The sequence below is a fragment of the Gopherus evgoodei genome, chromosome 18, assembly GCF_007399415.2.
Source record: "Gopherus evgoodei ecotype Sinaloan lineage chromosome 18, rGopEvg1_v1.p, whole genome shotgun sequence".
Taxonomy (NCBI): Eukaryota; Metazoa; Chordata; order Testudines; family Testudinidae; genus Gopherus; species Gopherus evgoodei.
Genome location: NC_044339.1, coordinates 6,526,261 through 6,545,700, shown reverse-complemented (window position 1 = coordinate 6,545,700; position 19,440 = coordinate 6,526,261). Strand labels below are relative to the sequence as shown.

General features: G+C 53.0%; 1 protein-coding gene across 8 annotated transcripts in view; it reads right to left on the bottom strand.

The window, feature by feature from the left end:
* ARHGEF10L (Rho guanine nucleotide exchange factor 10 like) overlaps positions 1–19,440 on the bottom strand; it is a 167,760-nt gene that overhangs the window by 123,836 nt on the left and 24,484 nt on the right. For 4 of the 8 annotated variants that reach the window (XM_030537192.1, XM_030537193.1, XM_030537194.1 and 1 more), the window contains exons 2-3: positions 4,360–4,644; positions 3,223–3,250 (exon numbers count right to left, since the gene is read on the bottom strand). In XM_030537192.1, the coding sequence (XP_030393052.1) occupies positions 3,223–3,250; positions 4,360–4,644 (313 nt within the window). Of the gene's footprint in view, positions 1–3,222; positions 3,251–4,359; positions 4,645–9,783; positions 9,869–16,570; positions 16,590–19,440 lie in introns of those variants that run through there. The other 4 variants (XM_030537196.1, XM_030537207.1, XM_030537208.1 and 1 more) reach the window with 2 other exon arrangements.

Below are 19,440 nucleotides of genomic sequence, written 5' to 3'. Positions count from 1 at the left end.
TCAACCTGAGAAACCGGGGTGCCCGTCCCAAAGTGAGGACAGCACAGTGGGGACCAGGGGAGCTGTGCCCACTCCCCCATCACCCCAGCAACCCCACGGACCAGACTGCAAGGAGAGCTGGCTCAAGGACTACGGCAGTGAGTAAGACCCCTCTCCTGTGGGGAGATGGGGGTGGAGGGGTAACGGGCCGGGTGAAGGATGCTCCCCAAGGCAGGCATGCCCTCAGCGACCCTCCTGTTAATTTCACTTGCTCCACTGGCGGAGAGGGGATCCAGAGGCCACTCTGCTGAGGTTCCAGAACCCAGGCCAAAGCGCTGGGCGGGGTGGAAGGAGCTGGCAGTCCCCACGTTCGGGGCAGACGGTCACAGGGCTCTCCCTGGAAATGCAAGGTGGAGGCAGAGCCGGCGAACGGCATGTCTCAGGGGGTCTCCCACCAGCAGCCAGTTCTGTGAGCACTGGAGACGCACGGCCGGAAATACCACGGTACAGTTATGAATCACTCAGGCTTCTGGCAATCTGCCTGGGTAGCCCTCCGAGTCACAAAGTGGCCAATCCTTAGCAGGACCGATCCCCACTCCTTACAGACATTCCTTGGGGGCAGAACCCACTCACTCTTCCATTCCAAGCAGGCCCCAGGCCCCTGCCCTCTCTGCCATACACCCTGGACACTGCTTCCCTGTGGTTTCAACCCCTTTCAGCTGGCGTAAGTCGGAGCAGCCCGCTGGTTGCTCCAGCCCAGCCCAGAGCTGCAGGATCAGAGCAGCACACAGGTAGGGTGACCAGATGTCCCAATTTTATAGGGACAATTCCAATTTTTGGGTCTTTTTCCTATATAGGCTCCTATTACCCCTCACCCCCGTCCTGATCTTTCACACTTGCCGTCTGGTCACTCTGTGCACAGGAGTGAACTTTAAAGCACTTTTGCATCCACACACACCAGAACTGCACCGTGTGCTGGTAGCCACCACCCAGCAGCTGGCGCAAAGTCTTACAGGGAACGCAAAAGGGCTGGATCCATTCATCATGAGACGGTACAGACAGGGAGTGGGGAAAGGAAGGGAGAAAACTGCAGACATTTTCCAAGTCCAGGAAGTTGGGATGTCTTAACATGCTTTTGGCCAGCAGGAGGCGATGCCCTCTGATTGGCCCCAGACATTTTGAGTAAAACCGCCCGCCCTGACGGGCGTGCCTGGCAAGCTGGGACCTGTCCTTTGAGCCGCACCTCTGTGCGAAAGGTGAGGGCAGCCGAGTTGCGCTGCAGAAATCCACGGGCTCTGCTTTGGCCACACCTGGCATTGCCCCAAACCTCCCAGGCCTCATATGCCCTGGAGGCTCAGCCTGCCCTGAAAGCTCCCACTGTGTTCACCAAACCACAAGCAAACCCAGTCACTGGGGAGCAGAAGAATCACTTGATAGCCCCGTGCCCTGGGATCCTTTTGCGCATCACAGTGAGATCCTGAAGCAGGGAGAAGAGCTGCTGGGGAGGGAGAGATGACAGAACCTCAGGGAAACTGAGGCACGGAGAGGGGCAGCGATGTTCCAGTCACAGCGGGCGAGTCAGTGGCAAAGCCAAGAATAGACCCTAGGACTCCTGACCCCCAGCCTTCAGCACAAAGCAAGAGGCACAATTCCTGCCTGAGGCCCTCCCCTGCAACCCCTTATACACGGGCTTAACTTTAAGCACGTGAGTCGTCCCACTGGCCGCAGCGGTTAGGTCTCCGGACTGGAAAAACAGGGGCTGTTGCCACATTGACTTCAGCGCAATTACTCACACGCTTAACGTGACGCACGCGAGCACATGGTTGCGGGATCAGGCCCCCACCTTTGAGCAAGCAAGGGGGAAAAGGTAAAGGAAGGTGACCGGCAGCTGCATGCCAGACTGGACTTGGACTTTACAGTCACTGGAGAGCAAGAGGCAGCATGTAAGAGCATAGGCGTGTGCAGGGGGTGTGCTGGGTGTGCCCAGGCCCACCCTAAGGAAGGGGTGGGGAAATGGCTCACTCTCCTGGAGCAGCAAGCCGCCAGCCCCTCCCATGCCTTCCCCCCTCCCCTGTAGCCATGCGACCGTGCACACAGAGCTCTGGGGGCCGGGGCTGCGCACTCCCACGGAGCAGTGTTTGGCTCCGCGGGGAGACAGATATGTTCCCCCCTCCCCTGTAGCCATGCCGCCACGCGCGCAGCGCTCTGGAGGCCAGGGCTGCGCACTCCCGCATGGCAGCGTGTCTGGCTCTGCGCGGAGCAGAACATGCTGCTAGGAGCCTCATGGTAAGGGGTCCGAGGCCGGGGGGGTTGGATAAGGGGTGGGGGCAGTCAGGGGACAAGGAGCAGGGTGGGTTGGATAGGGGGTGGGATCCCAGGGAGGTGGTTGGGGCGGGGGGATCTCTGGAGAGGGCAGTCAGGGAGCAGGGGGGGTTGGATGGGGCATGGGAATCCCAGGGTCTGTCAGGAGGAGGGGAGTGGATAGGGGTCGGGGCAGTCAGGGGACAGGGAGCAAGGAGAGTCCGGGGGGGCAGTTAGGGTGGGGGGTCTCTGGAGGGGGTAGTCAGGGGACAAGGAGCTGGGGGGGTTGGATGAGTCAAGAGTTTGGGGGGGGCTGTCAGGAGGCAGGGGTGTGGAGAGGGGTTGGGGCAGGCAGGGAGCGGGGGGAGTTGTATGGGTCGGGAGTTCTGGGGGTCCTGTCCAGGAACGGGGAGCGGTTGGATAGGCATGAGAATCCCGGGGCTCTGGCTGGGGGCGCGGGTGTGGATAAGGGTCGGGGCAGTCAGGGGACAGGTAGGGGGTAGGGTCCTAGGGGGGCAGTCAGGGGACAAGGAGCAGGGAGGCTTACATAGGGGGTGGGGTCCTGGGGGGCAGTTAGGGGCAGGGGTCCCAGGAGGGGGTAGTCAGGGGACAAGACGTGGGAGGATTAGGAGTTCTGAGGGGGGCAGTCAGGGGGCAGGAAGTAGGAGGGAGTGGATGGGGGCAGGATGGGGGCGGGGCCAGGGCAGGGGCAGGGCTAGGGCAAGGCTCCCTGGTTGCACCCCCTAATGAAATGTGCTGTGCACGCCTATGGTAACGAGACAGGGTTTTGTCTCTCCATTGCCAGCAAAGCATCTTGGGTTCTATTAACTATTTGCATTCTCATCCCCTGCTTCACACCCCTTGGATCCCCCCGTTGGATATAACCTAACAAGCACCCAGGGGTTTGGGGTGGTTTTTTAAATAAAATCTAGACTCACTTACTCTGTCTGTAGCTTTGTGTCAAGTGGATCTGTCAAAAAAAAAAAGCAGAAGGAAACCAAGTCGGTATCTTAGAGCACATTAACCCAAGCACAACAAGAATCAGAGCTGACAAGACCACAGGAATTGTCCTGCTGGATTACAGCACGGGTCCATCCTGCTCTGTTGCCTGTCTCTGAGAGTGGCTATCATCAGCTACTTCAGAGGAAGGTGCAGGAAACGCAGTAGTGGACAATTAAGGGACGACCTGGTTTTAGAAGAAGTTCCTTCCTGACCCCCATTAAGTAGGGGTTTGCTTATGCCCTGAAGCATGAGAGTTTATACCAGCATGTCTGGTTTACAAGCAGAACGTACCCTCCATGCTGGGCCACTTTTAGCAGCACCAAGAAGATCCCACTCACGCTGGCTTCGTTTTCAAGTATTCTTTGACGAGCTCAATCTAGTGCCAAGCGAATTTGAAACATGTTTCAGGGAGACTTTTAAAATCTCATCCCGAGTTTGGGTGAATGAGCGTTCTGTTCCACTGAAATTGACAGTCCCTGAGCCAGCTCTCAGGAAGGGCTTGGTCTTCGGCCAGCGTGTATGCCCTACAGTAGGATGTCTCAGGAATGAGACTGAAAAAAAAAGTTTCCCCTCATATTCTAAACAGAATTTGAGGGCAATGGTAGAGTTCTGTGACTTGAAAAGCAGGAAGCAGGTGGGTGAGGCTTCGAGTCAAGATTGAGGGACACTGGCAAGGACGTGGGGAGAGACCAGGACTGGAATAGTGGAGGAGGGGAGTGGTTGGTTTAGACTGAGGGGCATTGGCAGAGCTGAGGAGGAGCCTAAAACTGCAAGCGGTAGAAGTACAAAACAGGGCAGCCCTGATTCTCTGCACTGCAAAGGATCGCGGACCGGGTGTCAATCCCTGACAGATCAGAAGGGTAGCTTGTGAAACTCACTTTGCACTGCGGTACGTGACTGCCAGCGGGACAGGGCAACGGAGACCCAGGACCTGGTTCTTACCCATTCCTTCTGCAGCTCTGTAATGGGGCCAGTAGGCTGAGCACGTCCCATTGCAACCCTGAGTCTTGCAAAGACCCCTGAGAGATGCTGGGAGTGAAGCATCCTGCGTTAACACGAGCTGAAAGCCCTACTTACCAGCGCTGGTGCTCGATCCAGAGTCGGTCAGCTGAGCCTGCCCTGCAGGGGGCGCTCCATCCTTCTCCTGCTGGGCTGACGAATGGGGCTCAGCAGCAATTCCTGATCTATGCCTCCTGGGCGGGGCCTGCAGGGCCACTTCGACGCTGGGTTCGGTGCTAGCGCTGCTGACCCCTACTGTGGAATCCTCTTCCTCCTCTTCACTGTGGTCGAAATCAAACGCTTCCCCTAGCTCCTCCTCTCCCTCGGTCGAGGTCTCCAGGGCCCCCGGCACTAGCCCGTCTCCTGCCAGAAGATGTTACAATTAGGTGGATCAATGGATTTTGGATGGAGGGGGAAGGAAAACATGATAACTAAGCAGCCAGATCACAGATGAAAGGTAGGATCCTTTTCCCCTGGGAACCCCAGTGCAACTGCTTTCATACGCATGCTAATAGTGTGGCTCTGTCCCCCTCCACTGGCTGTACCAGGTATTACAGGTTCATAAATCTACTGTCTCCATGCTAATAATATCATGGAGCCCTATCCATCAGTAGATCGCAAAGTGCTTTACAAAGGAGGTCAGTATCTTTATCCCCATTTTATAGATAGGGAAACCGAGGCACAAAGGGGGAAGTGACTTGCCCAAAGTCTCCCAGCAGCAGAGCTGAGAATAAAACCCAGATCTTCCAAGTCCCACTTTAGTGCCCTGTCCACCACACTACGCTATCTCCCCTGGCCCTCACCCTCTAACTCAAACAAGAGAGGCTCATGCATTCAAACATTCAACCCCTGCAGATGACCCAGCAAGGAGCATCATCTCTCTGACTCATCAAGGTCTCAAGCAACCAGTTATTTTGATCCTCCCATGGAACAGAGAAAGCTCCTTTGGGTGTCTGCAGCAGGACTGGGATCCCCCCTTCCGCCCTCCATTATATAACCCAAAGCATCATCCTGGTTTCAATCAGTGACTCCCCTGAACACCCCCGCAACGGTACAGCCACCAGCGGCGAGGACAAGTCCCACTCAGGTGGGCTCACCTGAACTGAGTGCAACACATACCACGCCTTGCCCCTAAACGCTTTCCCCGGAGTGTCCTAGTGCAATGGAAACAAAACCACAGCGACACCACTTCTCCAGCACAGTTCAGCCTGGCAGAGGCATGGGGCAAGCAATGCTACACTCACATCCCCTGGCATTCTGCCCTAGGGGTTAGGATACTGAACTGGTGTACTCAGGAGGCCTAGGTTCTATTCTTGCAACGGGCCTGCTGGGCAAATCACTTCCCCTCTCTGTGCCTCAGTTCCCCCATATATAAACTAGGGAGAATGATCCTGACCTGCTGGATAAAGGGCTTTGATAGCTGCTGATGGAAAGCACGAGACAAGAGAACAAATTATTATTATTACTAGAGACGAGCTTAAATCCAGGGGAAGTCACAGGTAAAATGAGTGCGTTGGTCCAGTTAACCCAGTTTCTTGAGAGCATTTGACAAATCTTAAATTCATTGTGCAACCTCACAAGAGCAGCTGGGTGCTCAGCACAGTCCAGGATGGAGGGGTCTGCAGGACAAGACCGAAGTACGTTGGCAGAGCTGTCAGTTAGGTCCCAGCTCTGGGGCAGCCATGGGTGCAGCTGGTCAGGAGGGAATTGCATTGGGTCAGGCTGTTTGGTGACCCAGGCCTGGAACTGCGGGGAATGCTGGTTACAACAGATGTGCATTGGCAAGTGTGTGTGTGTGTGTGTGTGAACACACACTTGTCAGGACTGAGGTAGACTGGTAGTAGTATTTGGGGGACCAGGACTGGAACAGCAGTGTGCAGTGCACACACCAGAGTGACTAGAATCAGAGTAGCAGGAGGTACAGAGGGGGCAGGATTGAGGTGCACCTGCAGAGCTGTAGGGGGGCCCCAGGACTGGAATAGCAGGGGGTGCAGTGGGTGAGAACTGAGCTGCATTAACTGAGTGACATGGGAATGGAGGAGAATTCAGCTGAAGGTGCACATCCACTCTCAGCAGGGAAGCCAGCCCAGCACCGCCCATCACATGATCGGTTTGGGTCCTCATAGCAGCAAGGGCAAGGAGGGAAATTCCGTTTTTAAAAACCCCAGCAACAGCACCTCCCTGCCTCGTATTTCCCTTGCACCCCATCTGTGGCCGGGAGCCCCGAGGGCATTTTAGAACATTTCTCCAAATGCCCGAGCAACCAGCGGTATCTAATCTCAATCTGCTCCCGATTTAGCGCACAGAGTGGCCGGGAGCCAAGACTGTTAGGGATTAATTTTATGGAATAAACACAGCCACCCGCAAGCCCGCTCAGAGATAGCCCAGGCTTCTCCTTGGCTGGCTGAAAAGGGGAACAACCTGGGCCCCGCAATGGGGCCATGCTAATCCAGGAAGACAGCAGCAAAGCGGCGGGAGGCTGCTTGTCCCCTGGGACTGGGAGGCCCGTTCTGCTGCTAAGAGGGTTTTTTCGGGAGGGCCTGTCTCAGAACTGCTTTCCAGCACTTCCCCTGCTGAGGTATTAGCCGGCCAGCTGCTCCCTCGGCCTCCTGTCGCCATATCCTCTCTGATGCGCCTCTCTCTCCATTCATCTCTTTCCTCTGCCCCTCTCCCACGGCTTCCGTCCTCTGCCTCTCGCACTGACCAGTCGGAAGCCAGCATTACTGCTGAACTGGCAAAGACCAGGCCAGGGCGTATGCATGGGGAGGGGGCAGGACCAGAAGAAACACAGGGATCAACTGATTCTGGGGGACAACCAATGAAAAAATAGAAGGGGGAGTGACGGTCACGGGTTTAGAATCAAAAATTCTATTTGGAGGCTCTCCAGGCTTCCTGTCCTGTGCTCCAAAGAACCCCGTAGTGATCAGCACTGAGATGTTTTTAAATCTCCTTCACTCATCTCCGTTAATACTGCCTGTTTACTGGTCTTGCACTCTGCGTGGCCGGGACAAAATATTAATGTTTGTTGTTAGCATTATAGAAACAACTAGGGGCCTCAGCTGAGGTCTGGGCCTCACATTGCTGTACGCACACACAGGAGAAACAGTCTCTGCCCCCCCAGAGCTTCCACTGTAAATAGAGGCGGCCGAGAGAAAGGAAGAATTAGGATCCCCATTGTACAGGTGGGAACTGAGGCCCAGCAAGGTTAAGTGACTTGCCTGGGGTCACACATGGAGTCTGTGGCAGAGCAGGACTTGAACACAGCCCTACTGAACTCCACTCAGCCATTCACCCTCTGCCTAGAGCGTTACACAGCGTGCCTCTGAGAAACCGCGTGCCAGGTACATTCTGAGGCAGCGCTTCAGCTCAGAGCAGGGCAGCTGGAGAGCTGGCCCAGCTCGTTCACAAACTGCCAGTGAGTTCCCCTCAGCTCAAGCCTTCATTAGGTGGTGCAGTTTTCCGTGCAAGGAAAGACGGTTTAATGGTTAAGGCTGCAGCTTGGGACTCAGGGCTTAACTGACAGCTCCGCCACAGGCTCTCCATGTGACCTTGGGCAAGTCACTTACTCACCCTGGGCCTCAGTTCCCAGGTTTCAAACAGAGCTAAAATCTCACTTTGTCCTTGAGCTTATCTGTCTGTATCCACCTGCTGTCTCTTGTGTGATACTTTGCCTGTCAGCTGTTTGGGACAGGGACGGTCTTTTTGTTCTGCGTTTGTAGCACAACAGGGGCCTGGTCTGAGACTGTGGCTCCTAGGCACGATGCTCACACAAATAATAGCAGCAGCAGAATCCTTCCTTACTCGCATTCTTTTCTGCCTTGTCCATGTACACAGTAAGCTGTTCAAGGCAGGGCCTGTCTCTCACTCTGGATGCGGGCAGCGCCCAGCAAAATGGGGCTCTGATCTCAGCTGTGGCCTTAATGCGCCGCTGGAATAGAAATTGTATTTATCGCATTGCTTCTTCCTTCTCCAGCATCCCCCTTTGCAGTCTCCTTGTGTCCCAGAGCTCTGCGGGGGGAAGGACGGGCTGCTGCATGGACTGACTGCAGCCTCTGAGACCGGCCCAGACTTGGTTCCTCTCGGCCAGCCAGCTCTGGTTTGTAGGGAGGGTGTGTACAGCATAGCCCGGACTGTACCACAGCAGACAGGAACTGAGTCTGAATGGCTCCAGATCCCAAGCTGGCCATAAGGAGCAGGCTTGAAAACGGGGGTTCGGGGTGAGCTCCAGCCACTAGAAGATGATCCAGTGGTTAGGCCACTAGCCTGAGACTTGAAAGACCTGGGTTTAAGTCCCCACTCTCTCACAAGCTTCCCATACGACCGGACCCAGTCATTTAGCCTCTCTGTGCTTCAGTTTCCCATCTGTAAACAAACCCTGCATGCTGAGTAATCCAGCCACTTATTCTGGTGCCTACGCGGAAGCTGAGCTCTTCTGAAAATGGGGCCCCCCAATGCTCAGAGGCCCGGAGTTTGCAGGGTGATCTCTGCGGACATGCCTTCGCTGCAGTGTTAACCAGGGGGATGGACACCCAGAGCGGCCCAGCCCGGGTTTGAGTGACCACACTGCAAAGCTACACTGGCACTGCACTCACGGGAGGCACTAGGACTTGTGGGGTCACGTTCCCTGGCTCTTAGCGCTGCAGTGGGGCTGAGCTGCTCGATGATTCTTTCCCCGTGAATCGTGGGAGAACTTGTCTGTCCTTCTGGGCACATGGAGGGGGAACTGTGGGGAGGGCGCAGAGACGCTCTCAGGGTGACTCTGCAGCGCCTCCTGTAGATTCAATCTCACAGGGCTTCTTGGCTCTTCTAATACCTAGCAAGGTCTCCCTGAGCGTCAAGTGCCTGCCTGGCACCGTGTCTCGCCATTTACCCTGTTCAATGCGGGTGTAAAATGAGCGTGGGCAGGCTGCAGGTTCCAATCCAGCCGTGGTTTACAGGTTCAGACCCTGTGACTTTCCTGCCTCCCCTCCCCTGCCACACACATTAAACCGGGCACCACGTCCCTACATCGCCTTGGGAAGAATGCCACATATGGCGTTGCTGTCAAAAGTGCAGTGGGAGGAACAGGATCACGGACCTCTGATGTGGGTCGGTCCGGGGTTACAATTGCATGGGGCCATGACCAGCCTGTGCCTCCGAGTTCTGTTAGGAGCGAATGACATTCCAGCACCAGGCGATGGGTTGCCTGGTAGCTCTCGGAGGGCCCTGAAAGCCCCACATCCTGGGGGGCTGCTCTGCATTACAAAAGCCTAGATGCCGAAGGGAAACCAAGACTGCCCATCACGAGCCACTCCGCATGCTGTTATTTATGACTGACATTGCAGAGGCAGAGGCCAATCAGGGATCGCCCCCCACCCCCTTGTGCCAGGCGCTGCACTCACACATAGCACAAAGTCAGCCCTGCCCCCACGAGCCCACAGCGCGAGGGGACTGGGCTAGATCTGTTTCATTTTCTAATGATTAATACAAGTTCTTGAAGGAAAAGGGCTGGGTTTACATTACCTACTGCAGGGCTTGGGGGCGGGTTGGAGGAAGCCATCTCTCTAGGAATCCCAACGTCTCGCCTGGCACCTTCCCGGCTGCTTTCCTAGGGACACAAAGAGAGGAGATCTAGTTGGAAGAGAAACCCCCGCGTCTGTCTATTCCTGGGAGTGGGGAATAAAGCATTAGAACTCTCTGCCCTCCTTACAGCTCACGGGGCTCTGCTCCTAATTAATTATGGCTCAGCATGCCCTGGGGGTAGGGGTTACACCCTTTGATAGAAGTGGAAACAGGTCCCTGGAGATGAGCACCCGAATTTTCAGAGGTACTGGACAACCCAAACTAGGTGTGACTTGCTCCCGGTCACACAACTAGTAAATGGTAGGGCCAGGTATAAGGTAGGACCCACGGGATGCCCTGAGGCGGCAGAGCCTGGAACAGAACCCAGGGCCCCTCCCGGTTCCCTCCTTTACCCACCAGACAACGCTGCCTCGCAGGCGCTTTGCGGCTACAGACGAGGCAGCATTTCCTGGGGGCAAGCCGAGCAGGAGCCCAAAGCAGCAGGAAGCGTTAGGACACTAGCAGCACTGCTCCAGGATGTAGCAAAACCTGCTGGCAACAATGTCGCTGGTATCCAGTGGGGAAAGAGAGCCCAGATGGAGAAGCATCCTGTGCCCTCACGCGGAGCTGATGAAATGCAAAGGCAGGCACTGGCCCAACCAGGAAACAGTTCCCTTCCCTATTAGGGAGAAATGCTATAACTCACCAGCCCTTTTTTTGTGTTTGTTTGGTGCTCTGACTTGTCATTCAGCAGTTCCCAGCTGCCACGGGAAACGTGCCCCCTAACCTGCACACATCCCTTTGTTATCAGACATCTCAAGATGACCCCCCAAACTCAAGCATAAGGTGGAGACGTCTTTCTGTCTCGGTGTGTTTCACTCCCCAAGGCATACAGGGGGAAAGTGCTATCAGCCGCCGTTTGCACAGGTGCAGCGAACCGCGGTCTGCAGCAGGGCTGAGGGCGACTGGTTCAAATAGCAGCCGTGCCTGTTTGCACAGTGGGTTTACTTTGGCCAATCCCCAGGACCTCGGTTCCAAAGGGCAGGCAAGGGCCGAGCCTGGTACCAAACAAGCCATAGGTTTGAAAACAGAGCGGGCCCCAAGCCACTAAGTTTGGGTGGGATCCAAACTTCCCCCAAATTTGGAGGAAGCCTGGATGCAGGGGTTTGGTCTGGCCTCTTAGGGTACGTCTACATTGCAATTAAAAACCTGTGGCTGGCCCGTGCCAACTGACAAGCTTGTGGGGCACGGGCTAGGGGGCTGTTTAATTGCAATGCGCTCTGCAACCCTCCCACCTCGCAGGGTCCCGCCCGAGCCCGAACAGCTACATTGCAATTAAACAGCCCCTTAGCCGGAGCCCCCCGAGCCTGAGTCTGCTGGCATGAGCCAGCCAAGGGTTTGCAATTGCAGTGTAGACGGAAACGTATAAAGATGGGGCCGTCCCAGATCAAGAGTGAGACTTCCCCAGGCTTTGTGCAACATGCAAACAGACTAGGGAGAGAGGCCAATGCAAGCAGCTTTGATCCGCTTCTGAACTAAGCTAGGGGAGGAATTCTCAATTCGCAAGTCTCACTTCCACCGGAGGAGGGAACACCTGTCTAACCCGCTGGCCTCCGGAGGCCGGCAGAGTCGAAAGGGCACCAGCCAGCTGAATCAGGTGTGTCCTTTACAACTGGGCGGTATACACACAGCTATTGGAATACTAGACACGGAAGGAGTGCAGCCCTGTCCGGGGTTAGCCAGGCAAGAGTCAACTGGCTCATTTCCTTTTGGATAGCTCTGTCCACCCAACTTGCCTGTTAACCCAGCTCTTATGGAACAGAGCTATCTCACAGGCAGGAGGGCAGCGAGGACAGGGATGCCAAGCTGAGCAGTGATGGCACTCATAGCAACACACACCGAGCTCTCTCCAGTGACCTGTATTCACCCACCATCACCAACATCAGCCATTCCATTGACTTCAGCAGACTCTACATCAAATCCTGAGTTAAAACTAGTACTTTAAACCATTAAATTAATTGGACACTGACAACTTGAAATCTAGTCAGTGTCAAGAAAAGTCTGACAGGAGTTTTGGGTAACACACTTGCCCCACAGCCTATGTTTACAGTTTTACAGTCATATTTTCCTGTTTTTAAAATGCTTTTCTCTCCTCCTTGCTGTTTGAAAGACGCACACAAGCAAATGTACCCAGGAAACAGTGGAACTGATGATACACAAGGTGCCAGCAGATCACACTGACTGTACCTGGGGAACAGTGAAACTGACGATACACAGGGTGCCAGCAGATCACACTGACTGTACCAGAGGAACAGTGAAACTGACGATACACAGGGTGCCGGCAGATCACACTGACTGTACCTGGGGAACAGTGGAACTGACGATACACAGGGTGCCAGCAGATCACACTGACTGTACCTTGCAAACAGTGGAACTGACGATACACAAGATGCCAGCAGATCACACTGACTGTACCTGGGGAACAGTGGAACTGATGATACACAAGGTGCCAGCAGATCACACTGACTGTACCTTGCAAACAGTGGAACTGACGATACACAAGATGCCAGCAGATCACACTGACTGTACCTTGCAAACAGTGAAACTGACGATACACAGGGTGCCGGCAGATCACACTGACTGTACCTGGGGAACAGTGGAACTCACGACACACAGGGTGCCAGCAGATCACACTGACTGTACCTTGCAAACAGTGGAACTGACGATACACAAGATGCCAGCAGATCACACTGACTGTACCTGGGGAACAGTGGAACTGACGATACACAGGGTGCCAGCAGATCACACTGACTGTACCTTGCAAACAGTGGAACTGACGATACACAGGGTGCCGGCAGATCACACTGACTGTACCTTGCAAACAGTGGAACTGACGATACACAGGGTGGCGGCAGATCACACTGACTGTACCTTGCAAACAGTAGACCTGACGATACACAGGGTGCCAGCAGATCACACTGACTGTACCTGGGGAACAGTAGAACTGACGATACACAAGATGCCAGCAGATCACACTGACTGTACCTGGGGAACAGTGAAACTGACGATACACAGGGTGCCGGCAGATCACACTGACTGTACCTGGGGAACAGTGGAACTGACGATACACAAGATGCCAGCAGATCACACTGACTGTACCTGGGGAACAGTGAAACTGACGATACACAGGGTGCCGGCAGATCACACTGACTGTACCTGGGGAACAGTGGAACTGACGATACACAGGATGCCAGCAGATCACACTGACTGTACCTGGGGAACAGTGGAACTGATGATACACCGTGTGCCAGCAGATCACACTGACTGTCCCTTGCAAACAATGGAACTGACGATACACAGGGTGCCAGCAGATCACAGACTGTACCTGGGGAATAGTGGAACTGACGATACACAAGATGCCAGCAGATCACACTGACTGTCCCTTGCAAACAGTGGAACTGATGATACACAGGGCGCCAGCAGATCACACTGACTGTACCTGGGGAACAGTGGAACTGACGATACACAGGGTGCCAGCAGATCACACTGACTGTCCCTTGCAAACAGTGGAACTGATGATACATAGGGCGCCAGCAGATCACACTGACTGTACCTGGGGAACAGTGGAACTGACGATACATAGGGTGCCAGCAGATCACACTGACTGTACCTTGCAAACAGTGGAACTGACGATACACAGGGTGCCAGCAGATCACACTGACTGTACCTTGCAAACAGTGGAACTGACGATACACAGGGTGTCAGCAGATCACACTGACTGTACCTTGCAAACGGTGGAACTGATACACGGGACGTTGGTACAACACATTGACTTTACCTGAGGGAGAGTGAACCTGATGACACACAGGGAGCTGGCAGATCACACAGGGTTTGTTTTCCCGCTAATCATCATAGGTGCTACTGTTTTCAGAGTGGTAGCCGTGTTAGTCTTTATCAGCAAGAACAACGAGGAGTACTTGTGGCACCTTAAGAGACTAACCCATTTATTTGGGCATAAGCTTTCGTGGGCTAAAACCCACCTCCTTATGCCCAAATAAATGTGTTCGTCTCTCAGGTGCCACAAGGACTCCTTGTTGTTTCTATAGGTCAGGGGTCGGCAACCTTTCAGGAGTGCTGTGCTGAGTCTTCATTTATTCACTCCAATTTAAGGTTTCATGTGCCAGTCATACATTTTAATGTTTTTAGAAGGTCTCTTTCTATAAGTCTATAATATATAACTAAACTATTGCTGTATGTAAAGGAAATAGGGTTTTTAAAATGTTTAAGAAGCTTCATTTAAAATTAAATTAAAATGCAAAGGGCCCTGCACCGGTGGCAGTGTGAGTGCCACTGAAAATCAGCTCACGTGCCACCTTCAGCACGCGTGCCATAGGTTGCCTACCCCTACTATAGGTGCTACTGTCCATCTAGTCCAGTGTGTACCTACAGCTTCCCTGTTAATTCAAAACAAATTTTCTGCAGCCTCCCCAGGTCTGCTCAGCCACGAGTCTGATGTTCCCCACAGTGTGTTGAGGCAGGGCTCCACCCGAGCGACAGAAAGGTCTCGCAGTAACCCCAACTTCCCGCTGGCCTCCAACTTTTACTGGTGCTGAGGAATCCTGAGCTGTCTGGAAGGCAGGCCGCAGAGCCTCTGGGAAGAATGCCCGAGCGGCAGATGGTTTTGCAATGCTTCCATGCCCGGCTGCACAAACTGTTTGGACGCTGCTTACTTGCTTGAGTCAACACCACCAGCCTGACAGAACATGGCTGGAGCTGGATCAGCTGGGGCTGTTTTGGTAGCCATGACAACTCTGTGTGTGTGTGTGTGTGTGTGTGTGTGTGTGTGTGTGTGTGTGTGTGTGTGTGTGTGTGTGTGTGTGTGTGTGGAGAGAGGGGGTGCAGGAGATCTAACACAATTACCATATAGGAGAAATCTACCAGATAAATCTACTAGATCCCTCCAACTGGATCCCACTTGTTCAGACCTTTACTTGACTTGCATGACTCAATGCGAGTTAACCCTTTTCCTCCCAGCAGATCATTTATGTCAGGGCTTCTCAACCTTTGTCCTTCTAAGCTCCCCCTGACCCCCACCAACATGCTATAAAACTGCCATGGCCCACCCATGCCACAACACCTGTTTTTCAGTAGATTAAAAGCCAGGAATGGTGTGAAGGGGTAACAAGCAGAGCAATGGCCCAGGGCCTCGTGCCACAGGGGGCCCCGTGAAGCTGAATTGCCCAGGGAGGAAAGGCTCAGGATTCAGAATCAGTCCCTAGCAGCGGGGCTCGGGATTTGGCTTTCCGCCCTGGGCCCCAAGTGAGTCTAATGCTGGCTCTGCTCTTTGGTTTATTTTGGAAACCCCCCTGAAACCTGCTCGTGGCCCCTCAGACCCCTGCTTGAGAATCGCTGATTTGTATGACAATATACAAGGGATCCAAGTATTGACAATGTTCATAACAGGACAATCGGGGATCTCCCCAGGACAGGACTTCACAGCAACAATCAGTGCCTGTACAGCCCAGGGCAGTGGTTCTCAAAGGTATCTGCCCGCGCCCCCTTCTTTGTATCTGGGCTAGTTTACATCCCCACCACCACCACCACACAAGTACATTTCCCGATCTATGCAGCAGTGCTGCTTCACTCGCATTCGTTTCTGCTTCTTTGTTTCTCACTTCAGTTGTTGGGTTGGTTTGTTTTTTTAACCAAACAAGCCATTCTAATAAGAGCAAAAGCAAAACTGCGATTGTGGCCCGTGCTCACAAAGAAACGTGCACCCGGCGTCGTAGCGAGCAGCTTAACGTACAGATGGCAATGACTTTGTAGAATGCTTTGCAAGCGTCACAGAAATCCGTCCAAATGCACAGCGCCCTCTGAGGACCAGATATAGAGGAATCTGTTTGGCTGGTTAGTCATTGCTGTGGGGAACATGTGCTCACTAAGTCCTTTTTTTTCCTTAAAGCTTTTCACGCCCCACTAGAATATAGTCTGTTATTCTGTCCGTCCCCGGACCTCGCCCAAAAGGGATCTGCTCCCCTGTTTGAGAACATTTGGTCTGGTGGATAGGGTACTGGGCTGGGAATCAGGAGGTCTGTGTCCTATTAATAGATCTATGAGTCTAGGACAGGAATACCAGAAACGTGTGATATACAGTAACACACCATTCAAGCCAGTTTCCTTGACCTGGCTAGACAAGCCTGGTTTGCTTCATGTGGCTGGACAAATCCATTTCCTGGATATCCTTGGTACATCATCAGCACCATTACTATTAATAATACTTAACACGTCTGTGGCATCTCCTAGCATTTTATAGACATTAATTAAGTCTCACACCCTCTCCCCTGTGAGGTGGGTAAGGATTATGAGTCTCCAGGGCAAGGACTGCCTCTTCACTTGTGTGCCTATAGTTTCCAGTACAATGTGCTACTAAGAACACAAATGAACAATTATTGTCACTCGCATTTTCTGGATTGCAAAATTCAGGCACGGGAAGATAAAGCCAATGTCTCTGAAAAAGATACCTAGGGATCACCTTGGATAAATCAATTCAAACATCTTAACGTACAGTGAGGGGTCCAAAAGGCAAAGAGATGTGGGGCATCGGGAAGGTATATGCTACTGGCCATTACACGCATTTACAGGGCTGCCTAGAGGAATGAGCACAGAGTGGGTGAAGTCTTAAGCTAGTCACTCCACCTCTCTGCCTGGCTTTCCCTATTAGCCATTGGGGATAATAATATTTCCCTACCTTAGAGCAGGGCGGTGAGGCGAAATATGGTCACTGATTTCGGATGCCTCACCTTTTGGCTGCTGAGTTTGAAACACCTTGAGCCAGATGCACCCGCTGAGCATCTGCAGCTCCCACGGGCTTCAGCTGGATGGTGGAAGTTTAAGCACCTTTGAGAACAGGACGGCACAGAAGTCAATTTCACCCAGAGTGGAAAGAAAGAAGTTTTCAGACTCTGAAGGAGCAAGGAGTGGCTGGAGGCGGATGCAGGACTCCCCAGTGAGTCAGCGAGAGCGGTTCGATTGCAAAAGGAATTGTCGCTGCAGAAAGCTGAAGTTGCCAGGTTTGCCAGGAGGAGGGCGGGAAGCTGATGCCAGTGAGAAAGAAAAACGTTTTCCAAGGGGAGGAAAGGCGAAACCTGGACGGAATTCCTAGGGTTGCACCAGACAACAGCTGGTGAAGAAATTAACGTTACCAAACAACGGGCAAAGCACCAAGAGCAGCCTGGCTCCTTCATCGCATCTGGAGGAGGCAGCAAGAGACTGGGAAAAGTACAGCAGCTCTCAGAAAGCAGGCGAAAGGCGGCGGAGATGCAGAGATGGGATATTCAGACGACTAAGAATAAAGAAAGATTTATAACAGTAGCACATAAAGACCTTAATCAAGAGCAGGGCCCCACTGTGCACAAGGTGCTGTACAAAACACAGTGACAGACGGGTTACAGTCAAAACAGACAAAAACTTGGAGGGGAAAAGAGAGGCCCAAACTTGCCCATCGTCACACAGCAGGTGTGATTTAGGATTAGAATCCAGGTCTGTGGATTCTCCAATTCAAACCACTAGACCCACAACTTCCCTACGGAACCCAAGGGCTTGATTCTGCCCTTCTTGGGATCTTGTGTCATCATCCTACATACAGGGGTATGTGGAAAGTAGACACAAATATTGCTCCCAGATCAGGACTCTCCGCTCACCGCCAGCATCAGGAGCACTCCACACCTGTGGTGCCCAGGTTTAGGGCCAGCATTTCGATCACAGGGTTCAAGACCATGCAGAGTTGCATTGGTGCAACCTAGGGTATGATTTGAAACCAGTTTAGTGAAACCAGCACACAAGGCTGTGTGGACACTCTTATTTCAGTGTGACTCAAGTTTACTTCAGATTAGTTCAGGTCAATCAGAAACTGACTTGAGCAAAACCAAAATAAACAGTTCTTAGGGCGTATCTACATATAGAGGTGCTCCTGACTAATCGTTCCAGATTAGCCCAGTGAGTTGACACTTACTTCACAACAACAGTTCCCCTGAGCCTGTTCAGTTTCACTTTAACTTCAGAATGGGTTAAACTGGCAGGAACAACGCTCTTGTTAGTGGAATACAAGTGCCCACACATTGGGTGTGGCTACACTTACAGCTGTACAGCGCTGGGAGTTAAACCTGTCTTCGTACAGCTGAGTAGGGAAAGCGCTCCAGTCTGGCCACACTGACAGTTACCAGCGCACTGTCGTGGCCACATTTGCAGCATCTGCAGCGGCGCTGGGAGTGGTGCATTATGGGCAGCTATCCCAGCATTCAAGTGGCTGCAACGTGCTTTTCAAAAGGGGTGAGGTGGGGTGGGGTGTGATAGGGTGCGTGGGGGAGAGAGAGCGTGGATTTTTGGAGCCGACACCGTGTCAGCTCCCTGCCTTGCAAGTTCTGACCCTCTCCCCCAACCCCTCTCACTCACTGAAAGCAAACAGCAGCAGGTTTTTTTCCCTCACAGACCAGATAAGCAGCCTCCCCGAAACGGACCCGCCGCACTGCTTCTCTCCTCAAGCCCCCTCCCTCCCCCTCTCTTCAAGCAAACACTAGCTGTGGGCGTTCCAAAGGGAGCAAAAGTAGCTGTCTTTGGTTTTTTGACAAGCAGCTCCCGGAGCCCAGAGTTCACAACAAAACAACGAGAGGAACCTTCACTTAAAAGGATTATGGGACGCTTCCGGAGGTCAGTCACAGCGTAGTAAGGTTATTCCCTGTTTACACTGGCACCCCAGCGCTATCTTTATTCCTCTCGGGGAGGTGGAGTACAAGCAGCGCTGTAGCCACAGAGATACAGCGCTGTATGTGCCTTGCCAGCGTGGACTGGGAGTGAGTTACAGCTCTATAAAGCCATCAACAGCGCTGTAACTCTCACGTGTAGCCAAGGCCAATGGAGTTCATCAGGAACAGCTATTGTGCTTTAAATTCACACCCTACCTTAATCCACATTAATTTTCAAGTGTAGACAAGCCCTGAAGCTGAAATAAGAGCATCCACACAGCTTTGTGCACCAGTTTAAGGCCATGTCTACACTACTGCGGTAAATCAACCTATGCTACGCAACTCTAGCTACATGAATAACGTAGCTGGAGTCAACGTATCCTTAGGTTGAGTTATCAAGGGGGCCAAACCGCAGGGGATCAATGGGAGATTTTCTCCCATCGACTTATCTTACTCTTCTGGTCGGGGGTAGAGTGCAGGGGTCAACTGGAGAGTGATCTACAGTCAATTTGGCAGGTCTTTACCTCAGAGCGTGGATCCCTGCCATAGTGTAGACCTGCCCTAACTGAATTGTTTTTTAAAATGGTTGACGTTAAACTGGTGCAAGTTGCTCCTGGAGATGTTCAAAATAAGCCACTCTTAAACCAAAGTAAGTGCATCAACAAAGGACTTTGCACCAACTTAACGGTACCAGTTTAGGTTTTGTCTACATTACAGAACCTACGTTGGTAAAACTACCTGGCTCAGGGGTGTGAAAAATCCACCCCTGTGAGTAACATAGTTATACTGATCTAACACCCCAGTGTAGCAGCTATGTTGGCAGGAGAGCTTCTCCTGCTGATCTAGCTACCGTCTCTCGGGGAGGTCTCCCGTCAGC